Source organism: Puntigrus tetrazona, chromosome 1 (genome assembly GCF_018831695.1).
Source record: "Puntigrus tetrazona isolate hp1 chromosome 1, ASM1883169v1, whole genome shotgun sequence".
Classification (NCBI taxonomy): Eukaryota; Metazoa; Chordata; class Actinopteri; order Cypriniformes; family Cyprinidae; genus Puntigrus; species Puntigrus tetrazona.
In genome coordinates, this window is record NC_056699.1 from 23,018,208 (window position 1) to 23,044,280 (window position 26,073).

Below are 26,073 nucleotides of genomic sequence, written 5' to 3' on the forward strand. Positions count from 1 at the left end.
ATCTTTTGGTTCTTATTGTAGGTATGGGTGTGAATCATCACCCAGGTCATCCTCGAATGATGACACCCAACTCTTCTGGCCCCATGCCTTCCCTCAGCCCAATGGGGATGAACACTATGGGTTCCCAGCCACTTTCCCATGGCATGCCAAACCAGATGCCCTCGCCCAATCCCATGGGCCCCAACATGCCTCCTCACTCTGGGCCTATGGGCCCAGGCATGATGCCTCATGGTATGATGATGAACCCAGTCTCTCAAGACCCTGGCATGGGCAACACCCAGATGATGCCACAGGGGCGTATGGGTCTTCCTCACCGAGGACAGGGCTTCCCTCCAGGACAGTCACCTCCACAGCAGGTCCCCTTTCCTCACAATGGCCCCGGGCACCAGGGTGGCTTCCCTCACGGGATGGGTTTCCAGGGAGAAGGGGGCCCACTGGGCAGGATGGGCAGTATGCCTCATGGACCGGGTGGTGAGCCAGGAATGTGTAAACCTAACACTCCAGGTGGCCAGGAGTTTAATAATATGCCCGGGGTCTTCAATGACTCGGATCTACATGAGGTCATGCGACCAGGTGCGTCAGGTATCCCCGAGTTTGACCTCTCTCGAATTATCCCCTCAGAGAAGCCTAGCCAGACTCTCTCCTACTTCCCTCGTGGTGGAGACGCCCCTGGTGGGAAGCCACCACACCCGTCTGGCCCGCCTGGCTTTCCCCAAATGCAGGGGATGATGGGTGAGGGCAATCCGAGGATGGGCCTCCCCATGCAGGGAATGGGTGGTCCTCCTGGCCCTGGACATATGGGACCACAGGACATGCCCATGGGTAATCCAGGCCACAACCCCATGAGACCCCCAGGTTTCATGGGTCAGGGTATGATGGGGCCACAGCACAGGATGTTGTCTCCTGGCCAGCAGCCGGGAATGATGGGAGGACCTGGAATGATGCAAGGAAAGGAACGGCCGATGTACAACCACCCTGGCCCGGTGGGTTCTCCTAACATGATGATGTCACTACAAGGGATGAGTGGTCCTCAGCAGACTATGATGATGCCCTCTCAGATGAGGCCTCGAGGAATGGCAGCAGACATGGGCATGGGATTTAACCCTGGCCCAGGAAACCCTGGGAATATAATGTTTTGAGCCTCCACTACCATTATGAACAGTTGGGAAACTGTGTAACCTGTGAAATAAAAACCTTCGTAACGAAAGACAAAAAGAAACTCCATGTTGTCAAGCAGATACGTGTGGAAACTGGGACATTTTCTGTGCACATACACACCCTGACACCTGGTTAGAGCAAGGTTTATAGCTTACACAGTGATGGGTGTCCGTCACATACACATGGATGTGTTCACAGGGAATCTTCTGCAATGGTAATGTCATTTAACAGGTGGAAGTGTGAGAAGCAAATTTTGCTTTCCTCAAAGTTGGGCTCAGGTCCGGCACTGTTTGGAAGGGACTTTTTTTCGATAACTTGGGAATGTATATGGAATTTACCAGACCGACTTGTGTCGAGGATATTTGTTTGACATTGTGGACAAGATGCCACATGTAAAGTCTACAGCAAACCAAGTATGAACGTCTAGGGGCTTCATTGTACTTTTATACATAGTTGGAAACCAGGAAAGATTGTTGGAAAAAAAAAAGTCGAAGAACTGAAACAATAGACATGAAAGTGGAAAAGTCAAGGAACATTTTGTCACAAGGTGCACCGTCTTGGCTATATGTTTACATCTCATCGCATCACTTCCCTCCAAACAGGAAATGCTCTTTGTATGTGTGTACTGTACTTGTGTTGTTAAAGGGATTCTACCAGTGATTTCTATAGTTTTTTTTTTTCATCTTCATTTGTAAAGGGGGGATTGAGGTGGTTGTTTGTGGACAGTAGGTGACACAACAGCACCACAAAATACTGTGTACTGTGGGGCGTACAGAATATTTTAAATTTAATTTTTTTTGCTACTCCAGTGTATGATAAAACCAAACTAAGACCTCATACAGATCATAGTATTATTAAAAAAGCACAAACAAGAATTAACTGTAAAGAATAAAGTGTTTTCTTTTCTCCTTTTTTTTAATTGTAGAGAAAAACACTTTGACAGTCAGTAGGAGCAGTAATCAGATGTATGCAGTGTGGTCTCCCGTTCCTGTTTTAGAAACCTCTGTAAGCTGGTCTGGGTACAGGTGAGGGTGACTGTGGAGGGGCATTTTTGAACCCCATAAACCAGCAGCACTCAGTTCTGCAGTGACGCTCAGGCTACTGTCTGCATATCCGTGTCTGTCCGACAAGGACTGCAGTCAGGCTGTCGCTGTTTGCCACCACTGCGGAATACATTGAAAAGCTTTTTTTTTTTTTTTTTGCTTTGCTGTGTACAGCTATACAGTGTAGCGCTGACAACATCTGAGCTACTGGAGGGTGGGATTTTTCTTTCTTTTTTTTTTTTTTGTAGAAAACAAATGATTATTAAAACAAAAACAGAAAAAAAGCTAATAGGTTGTCCTCTTGTCCCTGCCCCTCCTGTGTTGATGCTCGTCATGTGTAACTCCATTGAATTTGGTACTGAACCACTTCCTAAGGCTGGGCTGTGGTGTTGGACGACAAATAAAATATATTGTTTGGTATAAAGAGTGTCAATGCCTTTGTGTGTATCTCATGGTCTTCCTCTGCCCCCTTGTGGCAGGATAGTTTTTCTAAAACAAAAATTCTTTTGGGCTACCAGTTGCAAGACATGGGATATGTTATTATTCTTATTCGAAAATTGTGAAACATTTACTCCGGTTTAGGGGTGGTGTAGCAAGTTTTTAAATTATTATTTGATACTAGAATGTTGTTTTGATTTAAATTCCACAAGCTGATTACTTCTGGGTTTTATTGAGCAATGCTTTGTGCCTGTATTGCAAGTGGCTTTGGATAAAATCATCAGGTAAATCACAAATATGTGCTTGCTTTGGATTTATGTCGAATTAGCATTTTGAACTTTCTCTTTTTTTGTAAATGGAAAATCTTATTTGATTTGAAATGTTTCAAATTTGTTTACAGATTCTATATAGCCTTCTGTATAACTTTTTAAAAACGGCATATCTCGGTGTGTGTTCTCGCTTGAGAGATTAGTAGCCAGTCCGGTTTGAACCTCAGCAAATCCTTTCAAAATCTTGCTGTGGTGCAATAATGATCCAGCACATGTTGCTCTTGAACCGATGGTGGAGAATGCGTTCCGTTGCAGGGCTAATTTTAGCCGAGGTTAGCTGAGATTTAGCAGCTGCTGCAAGGAGACTAGTTCGCTTTTTTATCCACCAACATGAAATGTAAAGCACTTCAGTGTCAGGATAACAACACCTGCCCAGAGCATTCTGAAGAGTCCATGTGTTAGACTACTGGCTAGCTATGTATTGTAATGGAGAGTGATTGCGCCACCTTGTGGTAGCTGTGACATGATTTGAAATTTCAGTATGTATTTGTGTGTATATAGATGTATGCTGGCATTTTTTTTTTTTATCTTTACTAAATGATGCATTAATAACAAAAACTCTGATACTTAAAATTAATAACAAGTACATACATTTTTACAAATAGAATTACAAATGACTGCAAAGGTTAAAACAACAACATTGTATTACATTCCTTTTTTTCTTTTCATATTTTCTGTACACAACTGTGCTCCGCTTAAGAGCTCTTCACCCCAGATTATCAGTTTAAATTACTCAGTTTTTGCATGCCATTGCATCCGTGTCTATCCATTGTCCTTTCTTGCGCAATCAAAATCGGTTGCGAAGTCACAGTAAGTGTTCAAAATGCAAAATGTCCAGTTCAAATGGTTAGCTCAATGTCCGTTTTCCATTTGAGAAATGCATTTGACACAGAAACGTGTTCATTTTCTTCTCAGCCAGGTTCAGCAAATATAACATAAAATCTCATTTACCAATAAGGAAAAAAATTTATTGAAGAACATCTCATCAGTGCATTATTACAGTAAAACAGTAGTGTAATATGGTGTATTTCAAAGTAAAAAGTTGGCTTGATTGTTTCAAATGCATTAGTCTAAAGGCAAAGTGACAATGTTTCAGAGGTCGAGCAAGTTTCACCATTTTCATGAAATATTATAATGCATGTATAGTCTTGATTTTGTGTTGTTTTTTTTAATATACATTTCTTTAAGTGCCCTTATTGTATTAGTATGCCCTTGAAACCACTGCATATTGCCTGTCCACTTCTTGGTATTTTCTAAATTCGTTCTTTGCCACTAGGTGCTGCTTTTGGCTCATTTAATATATCGGTTTCCCCGGGTAACTCTGTACACGAAGCAGCACTTCACTCGCAAATAAGGTAAAACTAAACGCATATTAGAAGAAAATTAAAGTGTTTTTGTTTTACTTCGGACGCATGTCAACCTGTCCAGAAAATCTCAAAACCAAAATATGAACCTTTCATGTGCAATAATAGAGGCACATTAAAGATATATGGTTATCTTCATGCAGTTGTGCAAATGTGTGAACCGATATTCTGGCTCAGACAATCAGACAGCAATAAAGTAAATGCAGTGGGTCGAGTGCAAAATCAGGTCGCAGCTTCATCACGCTTTTCCAGATGCGATTGGCCAGCGCTACACTGCAAGGTCATCCGGTCTCATGCGGCTGCTGGTCCCGCTGCTCTTGCTAAACCTTCGCTTGTCCTCAACAAAATCGCTGCTCAGAAACGAAGGCGAGGCGCACGAGTTGGGCGTCTCTGTAGGTGTGTGTGAGAAGCTCAAGAAGTTGACCCCTAGGTAGTCTTGACTTCGATGGCGTTCGGTGACCATGTTGGCCGAGTTTTGCTGGTGCTCCAGTCGGTCGTGAAAAGGCGGGCAGGTCGGGTGTAAGAGCGAGTGCGCGCGTGTATGTATGGTAGGGGAAGACGGTGGGGATGTCAGGCATTGGTTGAAGTCAGGTGGTGGAGTGCAGGCTCTGTTTGGTGTGGACGGGTTTGGTGAGACTGCAGCGACGGTGGAAGTTGTATTCGTTCGCTGTTTGGAAGCTTTATATCGTCGCAAACAACCCTTAACCTGCTTCCACGCCAAATGATAGAGTTCTACGATACTGAGCAGCAGCGAGACAGCTGCTACCGCCAACATAAACACAATAAACACGTTCTTCTCTGTAGGTCTGGAGATGTAGCAGTTGACGGGATGCGGACACGGAGGGCTCTTACACACGTAGAGCGCGTTAAGGAAGATTCCGTAGATCATGTACTGGACCATGATGAATATCACTTCCATTACAGAGCGGATGAGGATGCTTAGTACGTAGGTTTGTAGCAAAGCCCCCTTCAATCTCACCTTCCCACCTCCACCTTCGTCTTCCTTCCCACAGTTCTTATCTTTCTCTGGGTACTTCTCTCCATCTTCTTCTTCTTCTTCCTGCTCTTTCCTCCTCTTTTCCTCTCTGCGGACACTGTGCATCGCGTGTCCCATGTAGATGAGCGAAGGTGTGGATACGAATACAATCTGGAGCACCCAGAAGCGGATATGCGCTATGGGGAAGGCTCGGTCGTAACAAACGTTCTCGCAACCGGGCTGCTCCGTGTCGCAGGTGAAGTCTTCCTGCTCGTCGCCCCACGAGGACTCGGCGGCCGTGCCCAGGACCAGGATCCGAAAGATGAAGAGAATGGTGAGCCACACCTTTCCCACAGAGGTGGAATGTTCCTGGACTTCTTCTAGAAAGTTCCCCAGCAGACTCCAGTCAGCCATGATTAGTCAGAAGAGCCTGAGGGGGGAGAAAAAGTATAATTTGCTTTAATGCTGTAACAGTTAAAGGGTTGCTCCACTCCAAAATGAACATTTTGTCAATCACTTTGTCATTCCAAACCCTTAAAAGCTTTCGTGTTCTGAACACAATTTAAGATGTTTTGGATGCAAACCGAGAGACTTGTGACTGTCCCATTGACTGATAAGTAAATTACACAGTCAAGGTTCAAAGAAATGTGAAAGACATCGTCAGAATAATCTGCCATCAGTGGTTCAACCGTAACGTTATGAAGCAATGAGAATACTTTTTGTATGGAAATAAAATGCGACACCAGCACTGTAGCGTTACCATAGCGCTATTTTGGAGAGTTTCACTGTGACCGAAATGCGTACGCTCTTCTGTGTTAGCCATGATACAAGAATATGTGTCGATTTAAGCTTTGATTTGAACAAAAACAGCACATTTCTGTCGCAGCTACTCAGAAGAGACTATGGTATTTGTGTGCAGTGATTCTCTCCAAAATGGCGCCAAGGTGATGCCTAATTGTTAAAAATAGTTGTTTAGTTTTGTTTTATATCCATTCAAAAATGACATAGGGGTAAGCGATTGATGACAAAATGTTCATTTTTTGGGGGAACAAATAATGTTTGATACATGCATGTTGTGATTAACCTTAGTTTTGCCTCCTTTAGTACTATTTTTACTGAGGCGGCTAGATATAAACATGACGAATTTGAAAGAAAAGGAATTTGTCTCGCATCATTCCATAACCTGTCTAACTGTCTTTCTTCTGTGGAATATAAAGATATTTTGTGAAATGTCTGCACTTTTTGTCTATAAAAGAGAAGCTAATGAACATTCTTCAAAATACCTTCTTTTCTTTTGTGTACTGCAATCCAAACATACAGATAATAAACTAACTTTTACTAGTCTTATCCATGACCTATTGCCATCGAAGTAGTTTACGCTAATGCTAATATGCAAACACTTGAAATTTGTCCTCAGCCACTTTTTTTAAACGGTGTGAAATCAAACATAAACAGCTAGAAGCGTTTGCATTCATGTACTTCCATTGGCCTTTTCTCATTTGCCTAGACATGAATACTGTTATCCATGAGAAAGTGTTCAGCTGGAGAACAGCTAAAAGGTTTAAAGGACTTGGAGGTGCTCTACAAACCACTTAAAAAGTGTGTTATTTGTGTTAGGTACAGCTACTTTATTGCACTTTTAGGTGGTCCCTCTTCATAGTGACTGCCATGTTTGGATCACATGACCATTCAAATTCCTGAATTAATTATATATTAATTCTATATAATTGCATTTTGCATTAACCAATTGTTTTTGTTAAATTGCATCCACACCTGTAGGTGTCAGTATGATAATGAAGTTCTCCTAAAAGTTCATGCTAATTAGAAAACGAGGACAAGGATGTCAAACATGTAGTGACTGTATTTTTGGGCTCTGTTTTTGTGTGTGTGTGTGTGTGTGTGTGTAGATTTCTGTTATTCAGTACAAACTTTTCCCACACACTCAAGTACTGGGAGTCTGGGAAAAGCAGACCGCAGAATTCGAGGAACCTACGGCTAAAAATAAGCAACTATAAATATTTTTACAAGTAACATTGTCCATCAATTAAGAATTTTAGCATATTGAAATTCATTAATAAAAATGCAGTGCAACCTGGTGCTGTTATATTTGAGTTTTTTTTTTTAAGACTTCAGCACACAGTATTTAAAAAAATTGCATAATTAAAAGGATAGTTTACCCAAAAATGAAAACTTGTCATAATTTACTCGCCCTCATGTTCCAAACCTGTTTGAATTATGTTGAACATAGAAGATATTTTAAAGAATGCTGCTAATCACTTTCATACTATGGAAGTCAATGGGTATCCAACAAATGTTTGGTTATTCAAAATATCTTCTTTTGTGATCAACATAAGAAAAAAAAACTTATTCTGTCTTGGAATATGAGCGTGAGTAAATGATGACAAAACATTTTATTGTTGGTTGAATTATTCCTCTAAGGCTAGACTCAATTCCTAAAGCTTGTCATATTAAAATGTCATGGGAAATGTTTAAGTCAGGGCGATGCTGGATAAACATCATGTGTATTTATTTATTTATTTTTCACTTTTTAGTATTTTTGGTACTTATGTACCGGTTTGCTTTCGCTCTCTCTTCTTCTGGATTAATGCAACATTTAGCGTCAGAGTCTCAAGGGGGTTTACAGGAAGACGGAGCCCAGAATACTCTCATCGCTTTAATGTGAGAACTTGGGTAAGGCTGTGTGTTTAAGGAACGGTTTGTCTGTGGGAAGCATAGAAAAAAATATTTGGATGTAAATTTAACTGCAGAAACGCACTGTGTAAACAGACCTTATTCAGACCCACTCTGCCAAAAGTTTATCAGTCTGGACCTTGATGCCCCACCAGGATTATTTTCTGTATTTATTCACTTTTATCAGCTTCCTCCTCTAAAGTTCACATACAGAAGAATAAGCTCATTGCTTCATGACTGCTTAATGCCCGAGTGATTCATTATTCTTTACATAGTTTTATTCCTGTAATATGCACCTATACTGCTGTTGTTGTTGTTCTGTAAATTCAGTCTCTTTATATATACATATGTTTTCAACAAATACCAGGAAGGGCAGTTTGGCATCAGATGTGGGAACCACGTCTTTAAAGACAGACTGAATGTTGTGGAGTCTCTATATAAGTGTGTCTCGCCCCCCCCTGCCCTTTAAGGAAACAATCCTAAACAATATAATTTCCCTCTTACAAAGCACTTGAAAGGAAACTGGCTCGGTTCAAGACACTGAGGCCAAAGAGGTTATTGGCACACTTAAAAGACCGTGCTGTGAATTCGGTCTCTCTATACTACCGTGGTCGTGGCACATAATGCAGGTTTAAGAGTTTGTAGGTGGGAATGTAGTCGTGTAGACCAGCATACAGCCTTTTGCCTAAAGCTGATTTTTAGTCATGCTGAGAAATGAGCAATATTGCACAGCTACCTAGATTGCTCATTAAATGTGACCCTGGAGCACAAAACCAGTGATGGGTAGCACAGGTATATTTGTATGGGCCAAAAATCTTTAGGATATTAAGTAAAGATTATGTCTCATAATAATATTTCTTTTCAATTTGCTACAGAAAATATATCCAAACCAAATTTTTCAGTAGTAATATGCATTGCTAAGAACTTCATTTGCACATCTCTAAAGGTGATTTTCTCAATATTTTAAAATAGTGTTTTGCAATCTCAGATTACAGATTTTCAAATATTTAAATCTCCAAATATTTTACTGTCCTTCCAAACAAACATCAACGGAAAGCTTGTGTATAAATCTAAATTTCCAAAAATGTACCCTTATGACTGTTTTTGTGGTTCATGGTCACATATTATATTACTAAACGTTACGTTATATTGTATTATACACTTCTCTCCGGTCCTAGTGACAGCAGACCTCCTAATATCCGTGTTGCTCCGCTTGCTATATTTCTTACATCAAATGTCATGGTGGATGCCCAAATCCACTATAATCTCATGAACCCACCTCAGACATTCAAATGAAGCTTTTATTGAGAATATGAGATTGATCCGAATGCTACGTCGGATTCAAGTTAACTACACTCGCTCAGTCCGTTTTTCTCAGGATAGAAAAGGTGCTAAACGTGATCTGTGTGCACTTGTGTTTTTTTCTGACTGAATTTAAACCACATTTACCTGCATTTTGTTGCAGGAATTTTCAGTTGCTACAAAAAGTGTGTCATGTGTCAGCAAACTGTACGTCAGCGATCTAACCGTGCTGTATGTGAACATTTCTCTGCGCTATTTCTGTGTCAGTGAAACTTTCAGGAGGAATGTGGCGAGACCTACTCCCTTCTCCACTTGTTTACCCGAGGAAAGGAGAACAATGTTGGGAGTTTTTTTTTTTTGTGGCAGGGGCATCTGGAGGTAGATAGGGGCTGCTAAACAGCCATCAAGAAGAGAACCATGCTCTTCCGGCCTCTGTTTGTCCTGTCTGTTTGAGTCAGCACTGTGGCGGACGGCACAATGAAGAAAGCCTGCTAGCTACATAGATGTGGAATTCAGAGTCGGCAGCAATGCAAACAGGGAAACTGTATTAGTAAGATACACCAAAAATGACTTTGTAGAGAGTTGTGGAGATAAATGAGCATTCTGAGTTTCTTTCGCATGATTGCCCCCACAAAAAAAACAACAAAATGTATAAAGAAAATTGGCTTTCTTCTCGTATTCCCCTGAACAGATGGACGTGTCTGGTTTACAGTGAGGATTCGGAAGATGAGCTGCGGGAGCTTTTCCAGAAGATTGGGTGTGTGCGCATAAGAGTGTGATCGGCAATTTAATGCAGTTGACAGCGTGACTGAAATAACTTGATGACATCTGAAAACTAAAAACAGCAAAAGGAGCAACAAGGCTAAGCTTTTGACATAGGATACTCCTTCATGAGTCCGTTCAAGGATCCCATTGTGTGTGTCGACGCGTTCAAAGACACTCTTCTGGGAATCCGTCATAACCGTTTATTCATCAGGCATTTCCTATTAGTTCCCAGCATGTTAATTGAATGGGGAGACCTAATATCGATTCGCAGCCAAAGTCTGCACGGTTAGATTAAATTCGATCAGTGAAGCACATATTGCATTTCATGTTCAGAATTTTTACTGTGTGCCAAAAATATTTCTCGGCTATTTAGACTCGGATTAATGTCAGGAAGTCATGCGTATTAGGAACATCAATGTTTGAGTTTTGATTAAAACACGTGACACTTTTGTGATAAAGAAATTCTGTAATTATGTTGCTTGTTTTATTTGTTTGTGTGGCAACAAATCATGCTTGTACAAAAAAGGACTCATGTTACATTTTGTGTGTGTGTGTGTGTGTGTGTGTGTAAATATAAATAAATGTATATATATATATAGAGAGAGAGAGAGAGAATGACAGAGAGAGAGACAGAGATTAATTTTTATTAAAAAATGGATATATGTAATATACTTTTATTATAATAAAAAGTTACTTCATATTACCAGTTTCTTAATATAACACACAAATATGATACACATCATTACTAGGACAAGTCATTTGGGATGTATATATGTGACCCTGGACCAGAAAAAAAGAGTCATAAGGGACCTTTTTTTCATTAACTGAGGTTATAAAAATCAAAATAATGAGAAAACCACATTTAAAGTTGTCCAAATGAAGTTCTTTAAAAATGCATATTAATAATCAAAAATGTTTTTAGATATTTATGGTATAATCTTTACATAATATCCTAATGATTTTTGGCATAAAGGAAAAAATGTTCATTTTCACCACTTCAATGTGTATTGTGGGCTATAAATATGCCTGTACTTATGACTGATTTCGTAATATATAAATAAATAAATAAATATATATATATATATATATATATATATATATATATATATATATATATATATATATATACATTTCAGCCATATTGAATTGCATTTCTATTTATTTAATTGTTTTTATATCTTGTTTTACATACCTTTAATAGTTGTGGCCCAGCAGTTGTCTGTTAAAGATCCGACAGGTGTGTGTTTGTCTCTCTGTCAAATGGTGGGTAAACAGTTGGCTATTTAGTGATGAATCTTGACAGATTCGCTCTGCCCCTTCACCTGAGAACACTTCCTGTCTCTTCTGCTTTTAGAGTGTATTAGTTACCAGAACTACTTGGCCGACTGAGAGCCGCCGAGCATCAGAGGCCTTCAAACTTCAGCCGCTTCACTGTGATGTATGGTTCTGTTCATACGTTCAGTGACTGTAGTGTTGAACGATCTGGAATACAGTCAAGACCGTCGATGCTGCCTTATTGGTAGGGATGCTGAAGGAGGTATCTCGACAGCTCAGTGGGAACAAGGTGATTGAGCTGCAGCTCTTTTTCTTCCTCTTGTATCTTCCTGACAGGATCGAGTATGCGGACACGAGGCTGTTTGCAGACAGATTGCTTCTTGTCCTCTCGTCCTCAGTACCTTCCACAGACCGATGGAGAAAATCGACTCTTTATTATGCCAGTTGACGAAACGTAAGCCGTTTCCTTCAAAGATAAAGCTGGAATTGATGGATGACTCGCTGTGGTGGTTTCTAGCTCTCGGGGTTTGAGCACAGAAAGATGAATGTCTTTTATAGATGCTCACCTCTGTTGTTTCACCCCAGTATGCGTCCTCTGATTCGTCTAGTGTCAAATAAACCAATCAATTCAGTCTTCTCTTTAGATGAGTCCTTGTCTTCTCAGTGTCAGGGGATGACAGATTAAAGACTTGTTGATAATCAAAAACAGCTGCTAGCTTGCCGACCACCGTCATGGACGATCTGGAAGTGCCCTCATACTCAAAGGACATGTTAAGAAATACACTAGAGCAGTACCACCTCCTTTCCCTCCCTTTCCTTTGCCACCTCCTTCTACTCCTCCTTCTCCTCTCCTCTCACAAAGCTGGACTGCCACTCTATTTTAGTTGGAGGAATATCTCCTTATCAGGAAGGAAAGTGAGATTGTATTGAGAAACAATAGGGGTTTGACTCAGGCTTGTGGTCTCCTGGTTATTATTTTGAGCTCTGGAAGGTTCATATCAGCTCGAGACTCAACTGAAAAGTCCATTTATTTTGCTTTCAGTTTTTTTTTCTTTTTATATATACGCGTATAACTCAGTCAAAACTCAATATACTGTGTAAAAAAAAATTAATAAATGTGAAATTTTAAGGTGACGTTAATTTAAGTGACAGCTAGAATATTTTAGTTGGCCGAGCTATACATTTTAAGCCAGTGAGGTTAAAGTTATTTTAAATTAAAAAATATTTTTTACAGTGTAGGCAGGTGTCATTAATGCTTTAAATACTGTTTTATCATAAACTAGCATCAAACACTTAAAGAAAGATGATATTTAAATATTAAATAGCAGTATCTTATAGCAACACATTTTGGTTCAGTGTGATACAATTCATATAGAAATCCCTTGGGACTTTATCTGCATCTCTCAATACACCAAGGAAAAAAAATAACTGCATTTCTTTGTTTTATATCTGTGGTTTCTAGAATACCAAACATACACTAAAACATCTGGGATTTTTTTTTTAATTCCCAGCAGGCCTCTTTATTTATTAGAAAAATAAAATGAAAACAGTAATATTATGAAATGTTATTTAATTAATTTTTTCCCACTATTTAAAACAGCAGTTTTATATTTGAATATATTTTAAAATAACATTTATTTCTGGGATGCAAACTGGATTTTCAGCATCATTACTCCAGACTCTAATCATAAGTAATATAATGCGTTTCTTTTTATTACTACGCTAAAAAAAAACAAGATAAGGTATTGTCTCAGGATCCTTTGATGAATAGAAAATGTAAAAAAACCAAAAGTTTAATAGATCCTAGCAGAACAAAGCCGACCCACCGCTTTTGAACACTATCGGAAATCAACATTTTGCATGGGGATCATTTGACTCGTGTTATAAAACTGCAGTTTTGTTAATAATCAGTGTATCATCAGTATAATCAAGATTAACCAAGTCGTAAAAAATATCAATATGATACTTCAACGTCTGCCAAGCAATTAAAAGTGCCTTTGGGTCTCAAAAACAACATGAGGGATTTACTCATTCAACAAAGCCCTTTGATTACAATGTTTCTCCCACAACCTTTAAAAAGTAAGATGCCACACTACCAACTCGACAACAAATATCTCTTTTATAATCCTTCACTTTTATATGAGTGATGCAGGCACATGATGTGTATTGGTAATGGGACATTGAAGAGACCCACCATGTGACTGGACTAGCTTTGGGCCACTGTTCAGTTTGGAGTTAGCTTTCTTTATTTCTGCGTCTGACACCGGTCTCAAGATCAATTAAAAAATCCTGGAATTATCGGTATAACAAACACGACCAATACTCGAAAATGAATGTTGCTTCTGTTCCTTTAACGGTCTCCAGAGCTGCTGGAAAGCACTAAAGCAAACGTGTGACTGTGGCACTTGAAGTTGTCATCAACACCGCTGTGACTAACAGCACTCTCTCATCATGCCTTTCTCTTCATTTAGCTCTGACACAGTCTGACCAAACCGCGACACACCGCATACAAGCCTGAAACAAGGTCAGCGAGGGGTGTAAACGATAATGTAGATCGTCGCTATAAATTGCTCAAACAGCTAAAGGTCACGAGAAGTTCGTCTCAGATCTGTTCACACCTTATGTATTTATTCAATTTAAGAAGATAACGGCACTTAAAAGTGAGTCACATCGGTCGAATCCTTTATTTATACCCAGAAGTCACTGCGAGATTGTAAGGATAGTGACCTGCCCTGACCCCTCACATTTTAGACACCTAGACGGTGTTAATCCGCTCGATAATCGTGCATGAAAACACAATTTTTTCCTTTTATTTTTTGCTTTCATGCTTCTGTCCCTCATATTGACCTTTATTGTTGTCCTAACCGCCGAGCGGATTATTACGTAAAAGGCCCCTGCGAACGGCAAACAAAACATCGGCAGTGTTCAAAGTGATATCGCTGGCTTTTTCTGAAATGGACAAAAAAGCAGAACAACCTCTTGGTGTCTGTCTCCGTCTGCTCTTGTGTTCTGGTGTCAAAGTTTATGTTCACATTCACCTTTTAGAAACAATGGAGAAAAGATGGCAGCTTTCCACACTCAGCAAATATCTTTATCGAAATTCTTATTCATCACAATGGTTTGCGCTGATCCCTTAGACCCTTTCAGATCTCACATTCAGACCAAAAAATGTAGATGTATTCTTTTTTTCTTTTTTTTTGCTGGGTTAGAATTTGGTGGCTGTTGTTCTAAAACTTTAACAAACCACCAGTCAGTTGTTAAATAATAGTCACAGTGACCACAAGAAGTATTTGGACATTTAAAAATGAATGTCTTTGCATTAGAAACAAAAATATAAAGCCTTCCATAAACAAATGATGCTAGCGTCTTTCTAAGAACTGAGCTATTTTTAATAGATTAATTATTAGTTTCCCTCACATTCGAAGAAATGTTGTGATCATTTTCAGCAATATAAGTTTTTTTTTTTTTATTCAAACGAAAGTGTGGTAACTACAACTTTTCCTTAATTTGCTGCTTATTTTAGTAGTTAGTAAGGTAGTTGTTAGGTTTAGTTATTGGAAAGGATTAGGGATATAGAATATGGCCATTAATATGAAAAAATTAACGATTAATATTTTATTTTCATGCTAATAAGCGACTAGTTAAGAGACCTTAAAATAAAATGCTACCGAAACAATGTTTTCTGTTGTCAGTGAACAATGTACACAAAGAACTATATGGTAGAACTATTATTAGTTTTATTATATTTAAATTTTTGAGTGTTATATCTGCTATGTGGAACTAATCTTAATTCTGAAATCACCTCTATCTATTTATACAGGACACCGTGAAGCTGGATAAAGCTAGCAAGAGATAGTGACACCCTTTTTCATCAGGGTTATCACCTGAGAGAAAGTGGACCATTCTACAACCTGGTGTTAAAGAGCCAACTGACTCGAGCCTGACAGAGTCCTGGTCGGAGAGAAAGAGTCAGACAGCCACACGTTCATACATTGCTAATGACTGTTGCATGCAATGTGAGGAAAAAATCTGTAAGAGAGTTACTGGTAGTATTTTGCTGCATTTTACTGGTTTGATTTACTGATTTGTTCCCTTTGTTCCCTCGTTTTGCTAAATCGTGCACACAATTTGTAAATTGAGCGAACAAATTAGTAAATTGTGTGTATGATTTAAGAAATTGAGAGAACAGATTGGTAATCGCTTTCGCGTTTTACTTCATTTTTTTCTTGCATGTCCTGTGCGAGGCTTAGTGCAAATATAAAAAAAGAATAGGACGGCCACTCTGTTCTATCTACTGGGTGATATTGGATGAAGGCCACTTTTACCTTAAATTTGATTTGTAGACCCCCGCCCCTCTTCCACCCCAGAATGCTTAGGATGAATATCCATTTTATGTCAACTTCAAGAGAATTTTAAAGAACAAGACTCTCTGAACTCTGGTTTGAGCTGATGAACATGATTGATTGTTTTTTAACCTTCTTTACTTCATCAGGGCCACTGAATTTCAGTCTTCTAGCTTCTCTTTATGACATGTGACCACTCTGCCTTCCGTCTTTCTATTGTATTGCCATGGGCCTTACTTTCCTCTTACTGTACCCTAACCAACGTGTACATGCACAGGAAGTCTCGTATCCATTTCCTTTGAGTTTGGACAGAACAATTGATCACCTTTTCTCCACCCTTTCTCCTGCCAATTCAGTATTGTAGGTGATGCATTAAATGCCATGGAAAGCTGGAGCTCTTGGTCAGGGTGTGGTTACATAATTGTTTGTCATGCTTCTGTGAAATTAACTATTTTAAACCCCAATGCTATGTATGTCAACGTTTTGCTTTTGGGGGGTCATTGCATCTCTTGGAGGTAATCTTTAGCCACACTAAAAGATGTTTAGCCCATTGTTAGAAAGGTTAAATTCAGATACCAACTTGATGTTGTCCCATCGAAGGTGCAAGATTAGATCGCCAAGTTTGTTATCCACAACAAAGGCTCAACCAAACCCAGTAGTTAACATATTAGCCAAGTGTTTTTACCATGCGGTTGTGCTACTCTAGAAAGAGCCGTGCAGAGATACGGCAAGGATAGTTTAATCCCATTCACTGTATCTCTGCACTGCAAGTCTACAGTGAGGCTTCATTCACTCTTTAGTCTCCCACATGGAATGGAAGTGAACTGAATCAGGTAAATCCTCCTTATTGTCGCTGGTATCTCTGGCATGCACAAAGAACAGAGAAGAGAGAGACCCACATTGGATCCATCAAATGGCTGGCGCTAGAATAGAGATTAATGGGGATTACGACAGAAGAACAAGAGTATGGGCGCACTGTCAAACCATGCAAAAGTTCAGTGTGAGTCTGAAGCAATATTTAGAAATGAAACCCATATTTTACAGATTTAAGAGAGAATGTGGTATTGTTCACAAGACACTAAGTGACAATAGGTAAAAGTACTTAACAGGTCTTCTGGAAAGACCAGTCACTGTTCAATTTTGGATGACAGTCTTTAGAATAGTGTACTTGTTTTCTCTGCAGGATTCTAAACTAAATTAACTAGCGCAAACTCCCATCATGAACCAATGGAAGCATCATGTAAACCATTTGGCTATGTACTACTAGCAAGTATAACCAGAGTTTTAGCAAGAGCTCTTTGATATAAATACAACACAATGCTATCCTTGCAAAAGCTATTGTTATTCAGTAGTTTACACATCCCATGTGAGATTAAGTCCCAGTCATCTAAAGTAACTAAACTTTCCTTGGTTATCCGACAACTCCATTTTTGTGTACAGAGAGTGAGAGCGCAGGGGATGTGTCGCCCGTTCCTTTTCCCTGCTAATGGCTAATGCTACCTCTGTGCTAATGCTAGCGTTTCACTGTATCCTATGTAGTTTTATAGCTGTCAGCTAAATCGTCCCTCAGGAGCAGGAAACGTGGCGCAACAGCATGTAGGCAGATCGGCGTAAGATAACTTTGTTTGAGGGATGGTCCTATGCTTAGCCATAGCCTGGGGCCTGCTTCATTCGCACAATCTGGGATCATGCCTCAGTGCGCACATTTAATGGACACAGCGGACTTCATCATGACATCATGCCTTTGTTTGAAATCCCAACGGCCATTCACCACTCTGCTGCTGGCTTAGGCTGCCAGCGCCGGCAATATCAACAAGTAGCACCTTTAAATGAAGGCTTCAGGGTCAAGCTAACGTGAGGACTGTTTGCTTCATAATCTAATACGGATGATGTTGAGATTCTTGTATAGGACGGGAAGTACATGCAAGAGAACTAAGTTATGATAGAATGTATGGTTGATATATTGTCAGGCTATATTGGTTGCCAAAAAGGTCAGTAGATGCCTAAAACAAACCGCTTAAGATGGCCTGCTGGTATATTCGTTTTTGAGTATTTTTGGCCATTCAAATTGGGAGACTAGCTTGGCTAACCATATGGACAAGCATAAACTAGATAAGACATAGGATGGTCTAAAGCAGGGGTGTCCAATTCTGATCCTGCAGATTACTGTTTACTAGTAAAGAACATATTCTGCATTACCATATCGTACATCTCTAACCCAATACAAAACTTACCGTACTAACTATCAATAAGCGGGGTATTAGGAGTTTATTGAAAAGTCCTATTTGATGTTTTGTTATTAGCAAAAATTAGACCTTAAAATAAAGTGTGAGCATTTTTTCTGTTTTCAATTGATAGTAGAGGGTATTTTAGGTGATATTCCTGCTCTTATTTAGTAGTAAATCCAACATGGTCATTGGGTTCATAATGTTAGAATATAAAATGGCTACAAAATGTTTTAACATATGTTTCAGTAGTGTTTATTATAAAAAAATATATATGCAAATGCACAGCCTCCACCCACCAAACATTCACATAACCACCCACTGAACATCATTCTTCAGTATCAGCCAATGGAAACACTTACTCCATGATGTCATTTCCAAAGCACATTCCAGTTGGATGAAAAGTGGTCCACACAGGCTAAAGCATTGTCCAGAGATTATTGGTTGTGGTTTTGACTAATTAGACTTGACTCTTTTGGCTTTATGTTGCTATAAAAGCTTGTGTAAAATTTGACATATACATTTAAACGGTCAATTATATGTATTTACTTTTTTTTTAATTTTCCTTTTCATGGCTAGTATTGCAATGTATGAGAAAAATAAAACTGGTTTCAGTGTACATTGGTTTCATGATAACATGGTGTTTTATAACCATGTCCTGGTGCATAATTGTCACATAAAGAGAAAAAAAAAGACTTTGAGAGTTTGATTACACAGTTGTATTATCCATGTATCATTAAAAAGTTTGCATGTTTAAATATTTGATTAATTGATATTTAGTTTTTAAAAAAATGTTTATTTTTAACTTTCAAACCAAAAACAAACAAAAAAAACGATCTATCATTATGTGACCGTTTTCTCTGAAAACTGGGTTTAGCATAAATGAACTGACACAAACAAATTGATTAAAGGCCACCTTACCACTTCATGGGAGTCAAAGAACCAATGTTTCTAAGAAATGTAATCAGAGTTTCTAATAGTTGATTGATGATGCTGCTAGTTCAAACTCAAATGACAATGCACTGAACCTATGTTCAGAATCATGCACCATGTCAAGTTTATACTTTTAAAATTGCCTTTTCCCAATGCCAGTGTCACATACGTTCCCATTTGTGTTTGTGAATGCTATTGTACTGCACGTCACCATGCGTCGCCCTCTGAATAAAGGCTGTCTGGCTCCCAGCTTAAATATTGCAGCAAACTAAAAACCAACCATCAGACTGGATTCATTCACTTCTGCTCACTCGGGCGACAAGGATTGGAGGCCATAGGTGGGAACCAGAGAGCAAAAAGTTCACTTCACACCACAGCGTGCCAAGAGAAGGGGAACACAAATACTCTGGAGCTCTTACTGTGGCAAGTTGCCCATTTTATACTCTTTACCTGTATTGCAGTTCATTCTATGTTGAGCACCTTTGGCTATGCATTTGATTTGGTTGTAGAGAATTTTGGGAGTTTTTTTATTTTATTTTAAGAATCGGATGCGAAATGTAAGAGTTTGTCTTTTGTTTTTTAGACAGGGTGGAAAAGTGTAATATCACGACTTGATTTGATTATCTTTTGAACTCTAGATTCTTCTGATATTTCTCTCAACACATATTGAATGGGAAAATCTAAATCAAGTATACTCCCAAATTTTAAATGCAATAATAATAATAATAAAGTTTTGCCTCTCTGCCCGCTTTCAACCGTCTCGTTTGTTTGGTCCGCAGTGCTGACAGTCAACCATGGGTGACTGGAGCTTTTTGGGCAACATCCTCGAGGAAGTAAACGAGCATTCGACGGTAATCGGTAGGGTGTGGCTCACGGTCCTCTTCATCTTCCGAATCCTCATCCTGGGCACGGCCGCGGAGTTCGTGTGGGGCGACGAGCAATCGGATTACGTGTGCAACACGCAGCAGCCGGGTTGCGAGAACGTTTGCTACGACGAGGCCTTCCCCATCTCGCACATTCGCCTGTGGGTGCTCCAGATCATCTTCGTTTCCACGCCTTCCTTAGTGTATGTGGGCCACGCCGTCCACCATGTCCACATGGAGGAGAAGCGCAAGGAGCGAGAGGAGGCTGAGCTCAACAGGCAGCAAGAGATGAACGAGGAGAGGCTGCCTATCGCGCCCGATCAGGGAAGCGTCCGTACGGCCAAAGAGACGAGCACAAAGGGCAGCAAGAAGTTCCGTCTCGAGGGCACTCTGTTGAGGACCTATATCTGCCACATTATCTTCAAGACTCTCTTTGAGGTAGGCTTCGTGGTGGGCCAGTACTACTTGTACGGCTTCCGAATCCTGCCGCTCTACAAGTGCAGCCGCTGGCCGTGCCCGAACACGGTCGACTGCTTTGTCTCGAGGCCTACCGAGAAAACTGTGTTCATCATCTTCATGTTAGCCGTGGCCTGCGTCTCGCTTTTCCTCAACTTTGTCGAAATCAGCCATTTGGGCCTGAAAAAGATCCACTTTGTGTTTCGTAAGCCGGTGAGGCCGCAAGTTGAGGGACCAGGGGCTTCCGAGAAGGCCTTGCCTTCCATAGCGTCCTCCTCCATCCAGAAAGCCAAAGGCTACAAGCTGCTGGAGGAGGACAAAGCCACGTCGCACTTCTTCCCCCTGACTGAGGTAGGGGGCATGGAAGCTGGCCGGCTTCCGGCTCTGTATGAGCCGTTCGAGGAGAAAACGGATGAGGCGAGCGCACCTAAGAAAGACGTGTCTAAGGTGTACGACGAAACGCTGCCCTCCTATGCCCAGACGACCGTGATAGGGCCGAGCGCGGTGGCGGGAGTTGTACGCAGGGACGAAGACGAGGACGAGTTGGCCATCGAAGCAGATGTGGAAGCCAGCGAGACGATAGAAGACACGCGACCGCTCAGCAGCCTGAGCAAAGCCAGCAGCCGGGCAAGGTCAGATGACTTGACGGTATAAATAATATATACTGGATTAGAAGTGCAGCAGTACCAATTGTAGTTTTAAAAAAGAAAAAAAAGAGGCATAAAAAGGAGAGCTTTTCGCTAACTGCACTTACAATATCATTTAAAAAAATAATGCTGTGCAATTTCATGCGGAAATTTGAGCGCTTGATTAATTTAAATTTATATATACATATATATATATATATATATATATATATATATATATATATATATATATATATATATATATATATAGCAGTATTTTTTGTACTGTTTTTATCAAACAATTAACGAACCAAAGTTAGAGATCTGCAGCAGCTAGATCTGCGTGGGGAGGAGTTGGGATTTAGCAAAATATGTGCTGTTTTTTTTATTTTTATTTAATAACATTTTCTATCCAGAATTTTACTCAAAGGTGGGATTCTGATGTTTACATTTTTTGGATTAGCCATTAGTTCTATGTCGTAAGTGATATTTTGTTATTATTCTGATAAGAAAACTGTCAGGGCATCATCCTTTTCACCTCAATAAGTTCAACCATACATGATGATAAATACTCAATCAAGCTTATTGATTTGTATGTGAATGGTACTGTAATGGATATGTGTATGTGTGAGGTGAAACAAATGCTGATAGTTGCACAGTCGTTCATCATGGCATAGTAGCAAAATATAAAGTATCTATTAAAAGAAATGACCACAGCTGATATACGTTCAACATAACACCTTGTTTCTGGACTTACATTAAGTGTCTCTGCATTTTATGAACTGTAGGTTAGAGTGTATCTAGCGATAACTGTAATAATTGCATTAGCCATAGAAAAGATTGTAGGCCACATTCTTTCTAGTCTCTCTGCGCATACGGCCATGATGATGATGATAAAGATCACGCCCAATCAGCACAAAGTATTGTTCAGCAAGAGACAATAAAACAACATTACATGACATGTCACCACAGACAGTCCGACATCCTTGATGTTGTTGGAAACAACATTTTCATACTTTGGTCCTCCATTGTATTTCATAAAAAAAGGCTAATTAAATTTTTTTAAAAGGGTTTCGCCCCTTTATTGACTTATCATTTTCAGCAGAGACATGTCTTATATTTTAAACTATGCGTTAAAGTTTAGTATGAAACTAGTATGAAAAAAAAACATAAGTTTCAGTTTTTGATTGTTCATTTGATTTTATTATTTATTTTAATTATTACTTCTGACCAATTAAATTGTCCCTTTGTTTGTAACAGTTTTACAGTTCTACCAAAGTCATAACACATGATTTACTGAAATGTATAAAAATCGTTCATTTCATGTCAAACGAGTGCTTATGATAACCGGTATGTCAAATAAGTTTTTTTTTTTTCTTTTCTTCTCCTCTTGTCTACCCTGCCATTGATTTCTTATTAGTTTGGACTGAATGTAATTTGTTTTTAATTTCATGTTGCTGCCATGAAGTAAACTTTTCCACAACCTAAAGAATTGAATGAAACTAGAATTGAAAGGCCAATTTTCTGTACTATGTTTTGTACGTAGGTGATACTATTTAATGGCAAAAACACACATGATGCTTGGGCAGGCTGCATGAGGTGATGCAATATCAAACCCATACTTAACACAAATATCATCAATTAGGTTATAAAAAAATTGCACAAGTGGAAAAAAATGAAACCCATTAACATAAGCAGAGGAATAATCATCATTTCTCCCCTTTAGTTACTGTACTAATGCACATTGTTCAAAAAGCCTCAAAGCAGATGTCTAACAACGGTTATTAAAGGGTTTATCTTCTCTGTTTGTGTCTCTGACAAAGCCACTGTGACACACATTACCACAGGGATTGCAGCAGAGGACTCGTTCTACATTTTGCTGTGGACACACAAATCATAAAAGCACACGTCAGATTGTGGTGGTGGTGGTGGTGAGAGTAAATCTGATTATTGGTTCTTAACTGTGAGTTTCAATGGGAAACCGTACTGAGAAGTAACTTTGTTTAAGTTACTTAACCCCCCCCCCACACACACACATAATGTTCTTATGCAAAGAAAAAAAAAAACACCTTGTTTTTTTTCTAACTTGTAGTCCTTTACCGCACCTATACAGAAATGACTGTGTGAAACCTGTGGATATAGCCAATAAAAGGTCATGTGTGGTCAATAAGACTGTCTTATGGTATTTATTAATGCAAGTTCACCTATACAGCTTCCCACACACACACACACACACATATCTAACTAAAAAAAGAAAGAAAGATATATTATACCATACTTTTTAATGTATGCATTATGATTATGAAATCTATTAACATAAATTAATTGATTATTATTTATTAAACATATATATATATATATATATATATATATATATATATATATATATATATATATGTTTAATAAATAATAATCAAATAATTTATATTAATAGATTTCATAATCATAATATATATGTATATGTATGTTATATATATATATATATATATATATATATATATATATATATATATATATATATATATATATATATATATATATATATATATATATTTGTGTGTGTGTGTAATTATCATATTAAAATTAATATGAAATTACTATTAAAATTACAATTTTTAAAGTTTTTGCTAAAAATAATAATAATAAATTGTTTATAGCATGCAACTACCAAACTGCATGAAAATGGTAATACCCCCATTAAACCACGGTATTACCAAAGTTAATTTTGCAAGGTTAAAGTAATAGTTCACCCAAAAATGAAAACTCTGTGATCATTTACTCAACCTCAAGTAGTTCCAAAACTGTATGATTTCTTTTGTTCTGTCGAGTTATTCCTTTAAGCTGAGACTCAGAGCACTTTGCTGCACTCTTGTGGTCGTTTGGTGAGTTATTTGGTTTCTACTAAAACATTACAAAGTGTATACAAAGCAGGTTGAGAACAAGAAAGAAATATCTGCGAATAAGATTTGAGTGGGCAAATATGGCATTATGGACAGGTTAAAAATATACTGATCCTAAATTGTAAATTAATAAAGATAAAATGCACACTGCAAGTATAATATTGTGTGTGTGTGTGTGTGTGTGTGTGTGTGTGTGTGTGTGTGTGTGTGTGTGTGACACTCATTCAGCCATAATCTTGTTTAGTTTATTGTAAAGGTTCTCTAATTAATAAACTGAAAGGGTGTGAACTTTTGAAGAGCATTTCCTGTATAAAACCTCTCAAAGGAAATGAGTAGAGCCGACCACAGTGCAATATAACATGCAGATCTCGCTTATGCATTAACAATTACTGCAAGGCTGCAGATAACAGAGGGTCAGTTTTATCATGTTTTTATTTATTAAACACCACAGAGATGCTTTTGGCCCATATTTTTTCTTTTTAAGAGGAAAAAATGAGTGCGGATTATTTTCACTAATCTTGTGCTACTTTGTAGGACGTGATACTGAACCGAGCAGATGAATCGATAACAATGTCTTTCAATCAGTCTGAAGGTAAGCTGAGACAATACAGTCATTTGTTAAATGATGATCTGTACGATTTTCAGGGCTTTTATAAAAGGCATATCTTAAAAATGATTAAAATGACTTTAAAATACAGAACAGACATTATGATACGTCTAAACAAAATTCTTTCTTTTTATTCTAGATACTACTTATCGCAGTCTAACCATCTTTTCACTAACAGTAGTGTCGTCCATCTTTTGGTGCTTTGTTTTTTTTCTGATATTTTGTATTTGCTTCTTTTTTTTTCATGGTCAGCAGAAAAAAAAGTAAATCACATCTCCCTACATAATCTTCTTTCCGCTTAATTGACTACACATTAAATATCACAAAAATTATAAATGGTTCCCGCTTCAATTTCACAGGCAAAAATCACAACCGGATGGAGATGAGGTAAAAACTTTTCGTGTTTACTGCATAATCGCTCTAGCGAATGCAAATGACAGCACTGAGATAGAGACAGACATGCAGATAGCTTGATTATTTATTATTGGGTGCTTATTGCTTATTTTCTGAAAGGTCACAGAGCCGGGTGTTTCTATAAACGAGGTATGCATTTTGAGAATTTGCACTTCTGTTTTGCTGTCAGACCTCGAGACTGTATCTGTTTATGCCAAGGATCATTCTAGCTCTTTCTCTCTCTTTAGGGCTCCGAAAAGACGAAGAAAAAAGAAAAAAATAAAAGTTACAAAGAGAGGGTCAACTCGGTGTACTACGAGTGGCTTACAGATCACTGACCGGAGGAAACCAGGAAACTCAGTTTGTACGCAGGCTACGTAAATGGACTAAAGTTAGTATAAAACGATGAAATTGTCTTGTTTCGGTGATAAGACATGTCTTGATAACGTATTAAAGCGCAAACTTATGTTTTTGTTTTCATTGGTCAGGGAAAAAGGGCCCTGGTGCACTGAATCGCAAAAAAATTGAGATTCATAAATAATCAATTGTATTGGTTATGAAAGGTTCATATTTTGGTTTGGAGAGTCCCCAGCACTTCTCATTGTCTACAATATTAATTATTTTTTTACCTAATTCGCGGTGATTGGTCTTATTTTTTTTGATGAAGTGTGTGTACAGCGTTGCCGGGGAAACAGATGTTGTTACCTCCAAAAGCGCACCTAGTGGCAGAGAATGAATTTGCATTTGTATTCAGACCAAAAAGTATGCTAAAGGTTCATGTTTCAGTGTTTCTTAATCGACTCTTTATTTTGAGAGACAATAACTTCACATATGGTACACTTTCAGATTTAAAACTTTGTTTTTCATTCGCTTAGAGCTGTGTCACACGCTGCATTGAAGGCCATTTGCGAAAAAATCCACGTAAGGGGTGCTTTAAAGCATTCGCTTACAAGTTCAAAAAGGAGGATTCTTGTGTCATTCCTAACCTGTGGGACGTTTCTCTTCCGTGTTCTGTTTTCCCTCATTGTTCTTAGTGTTTGATCTCCATGTTTTCACCTTTTTGGGTGAACTATTGTGAAAAATACAGGACGGATTTAAGTAGTTTATGTACATTAGGAAAAAAAAGTTCTACATATTTTTATATTTTTTTAGTGCAGTATACTGATGTTTGTTTATGAGTTTTCACTGAAAGACGATCTTACTCGCATGTGTATATAAATTCTTCAAATTCAACATCCATATAAATCATGTCAATAAAATTGCATTGTAAAACTAAAACTTGCCTCTGTATACCTACTTAATCATATTTGTGGGACAGACACATTTACCCAGAAGTGAACTAGATCTGACAAACTCATACAACTTCTTTTTGAGGACTTCATTTCA

The 26,073-nt window shown here is 38.6% G+C and overlaps 3 protein-coding genes and 1 long non-coding RNA gene across 8 annotated transcripts in view; 3 read left to right on the forward strand and 1 right to left on the reverse strand.

The window, feature by feature from the left end:
- The window catches only part of bcl9 (BCL9 transcription coactivator), an 84,964-nt gene extending 82,339 nt beyond the window's left edge, over window positions 1–2,625 (forward strand). For all 3 annotated transcript variants that reach the window (XM_043235790.1, XM_043235800.1, XM_043235779.1), the window contains exon 11: window positions 22–2,625. In XM_043235790.1, the coding sequence (XP_043091725.1) occupies window positions 22–1,139 (1,118 nt within the window). In that variant the 3' untranslated portion in view covers window positions 1,140–2,625. The remainder of the gene's footprint in view (window positions 1–21) is intronic.
- Window positions 2,579–12,103, reverse strand: gja5b (gap junction protein, alpha 5b). The gene is made up of 2 exons (XM_043235811.1): window positions 11,259–12,103; window positions 2,579–5,738 (listed from the first exon to the last, which is right to left on the reverse strand). The coding sequence occupies exon 2, from the start codon at window positions 5,720–5,722 to the stop codon at window positions 4,601–4,603; it is 1,122 nt and encodes a 373-aa protein (XP_043091746.1). The 5' UTR covers window positions 5,723–5,738; window positions 11,259–12,103; the 3' UTR covers window positions 2,579–4,600.
- Window positions 12,104–19,636: 7,533 nt separating this feature from the next.
- On the forward strand, window positions 19,637–20,815 carry gja8b (gap junction protein alpha 8 paralog b). The gene has a single exon (XM_043246196.1). The coding sequence runs from the start codon at window positions 19,637–19,639 to the stop codon at window positions 20,813–20,815; it is 1,179 nt and encodes a 392-aa protein (XP_043102131.1).
- A 3,226-nt stretch (window positions 20,816–24,041) lies between these two features.
- LOC122351271 lies at window positions 24,042–25,927 on the forward strand. 3 transcript variants are annotated; one of them, XR_006251724.1, is made up of 5 exons: window positions 24,042–24,100; window positions 24,222–24,279; window positions 24,434–24,681; window positions 24,808–24,837; window positions 24,936–25,927. It is a non-coding gene; the product is annotated as an uncharacterized LOC122351271 (long non-coding RNA). The 3 variants fall into 3 exon arrangements; XR_006251723.1 differs by having other exon boundaries at window positions 24,434–24,837; XR_006251722.1 differs by having other exon boundaries at window positions 24,434–25,927.
- Window positions 25,928–26,073: the final 146 nt, after the last annotated feature.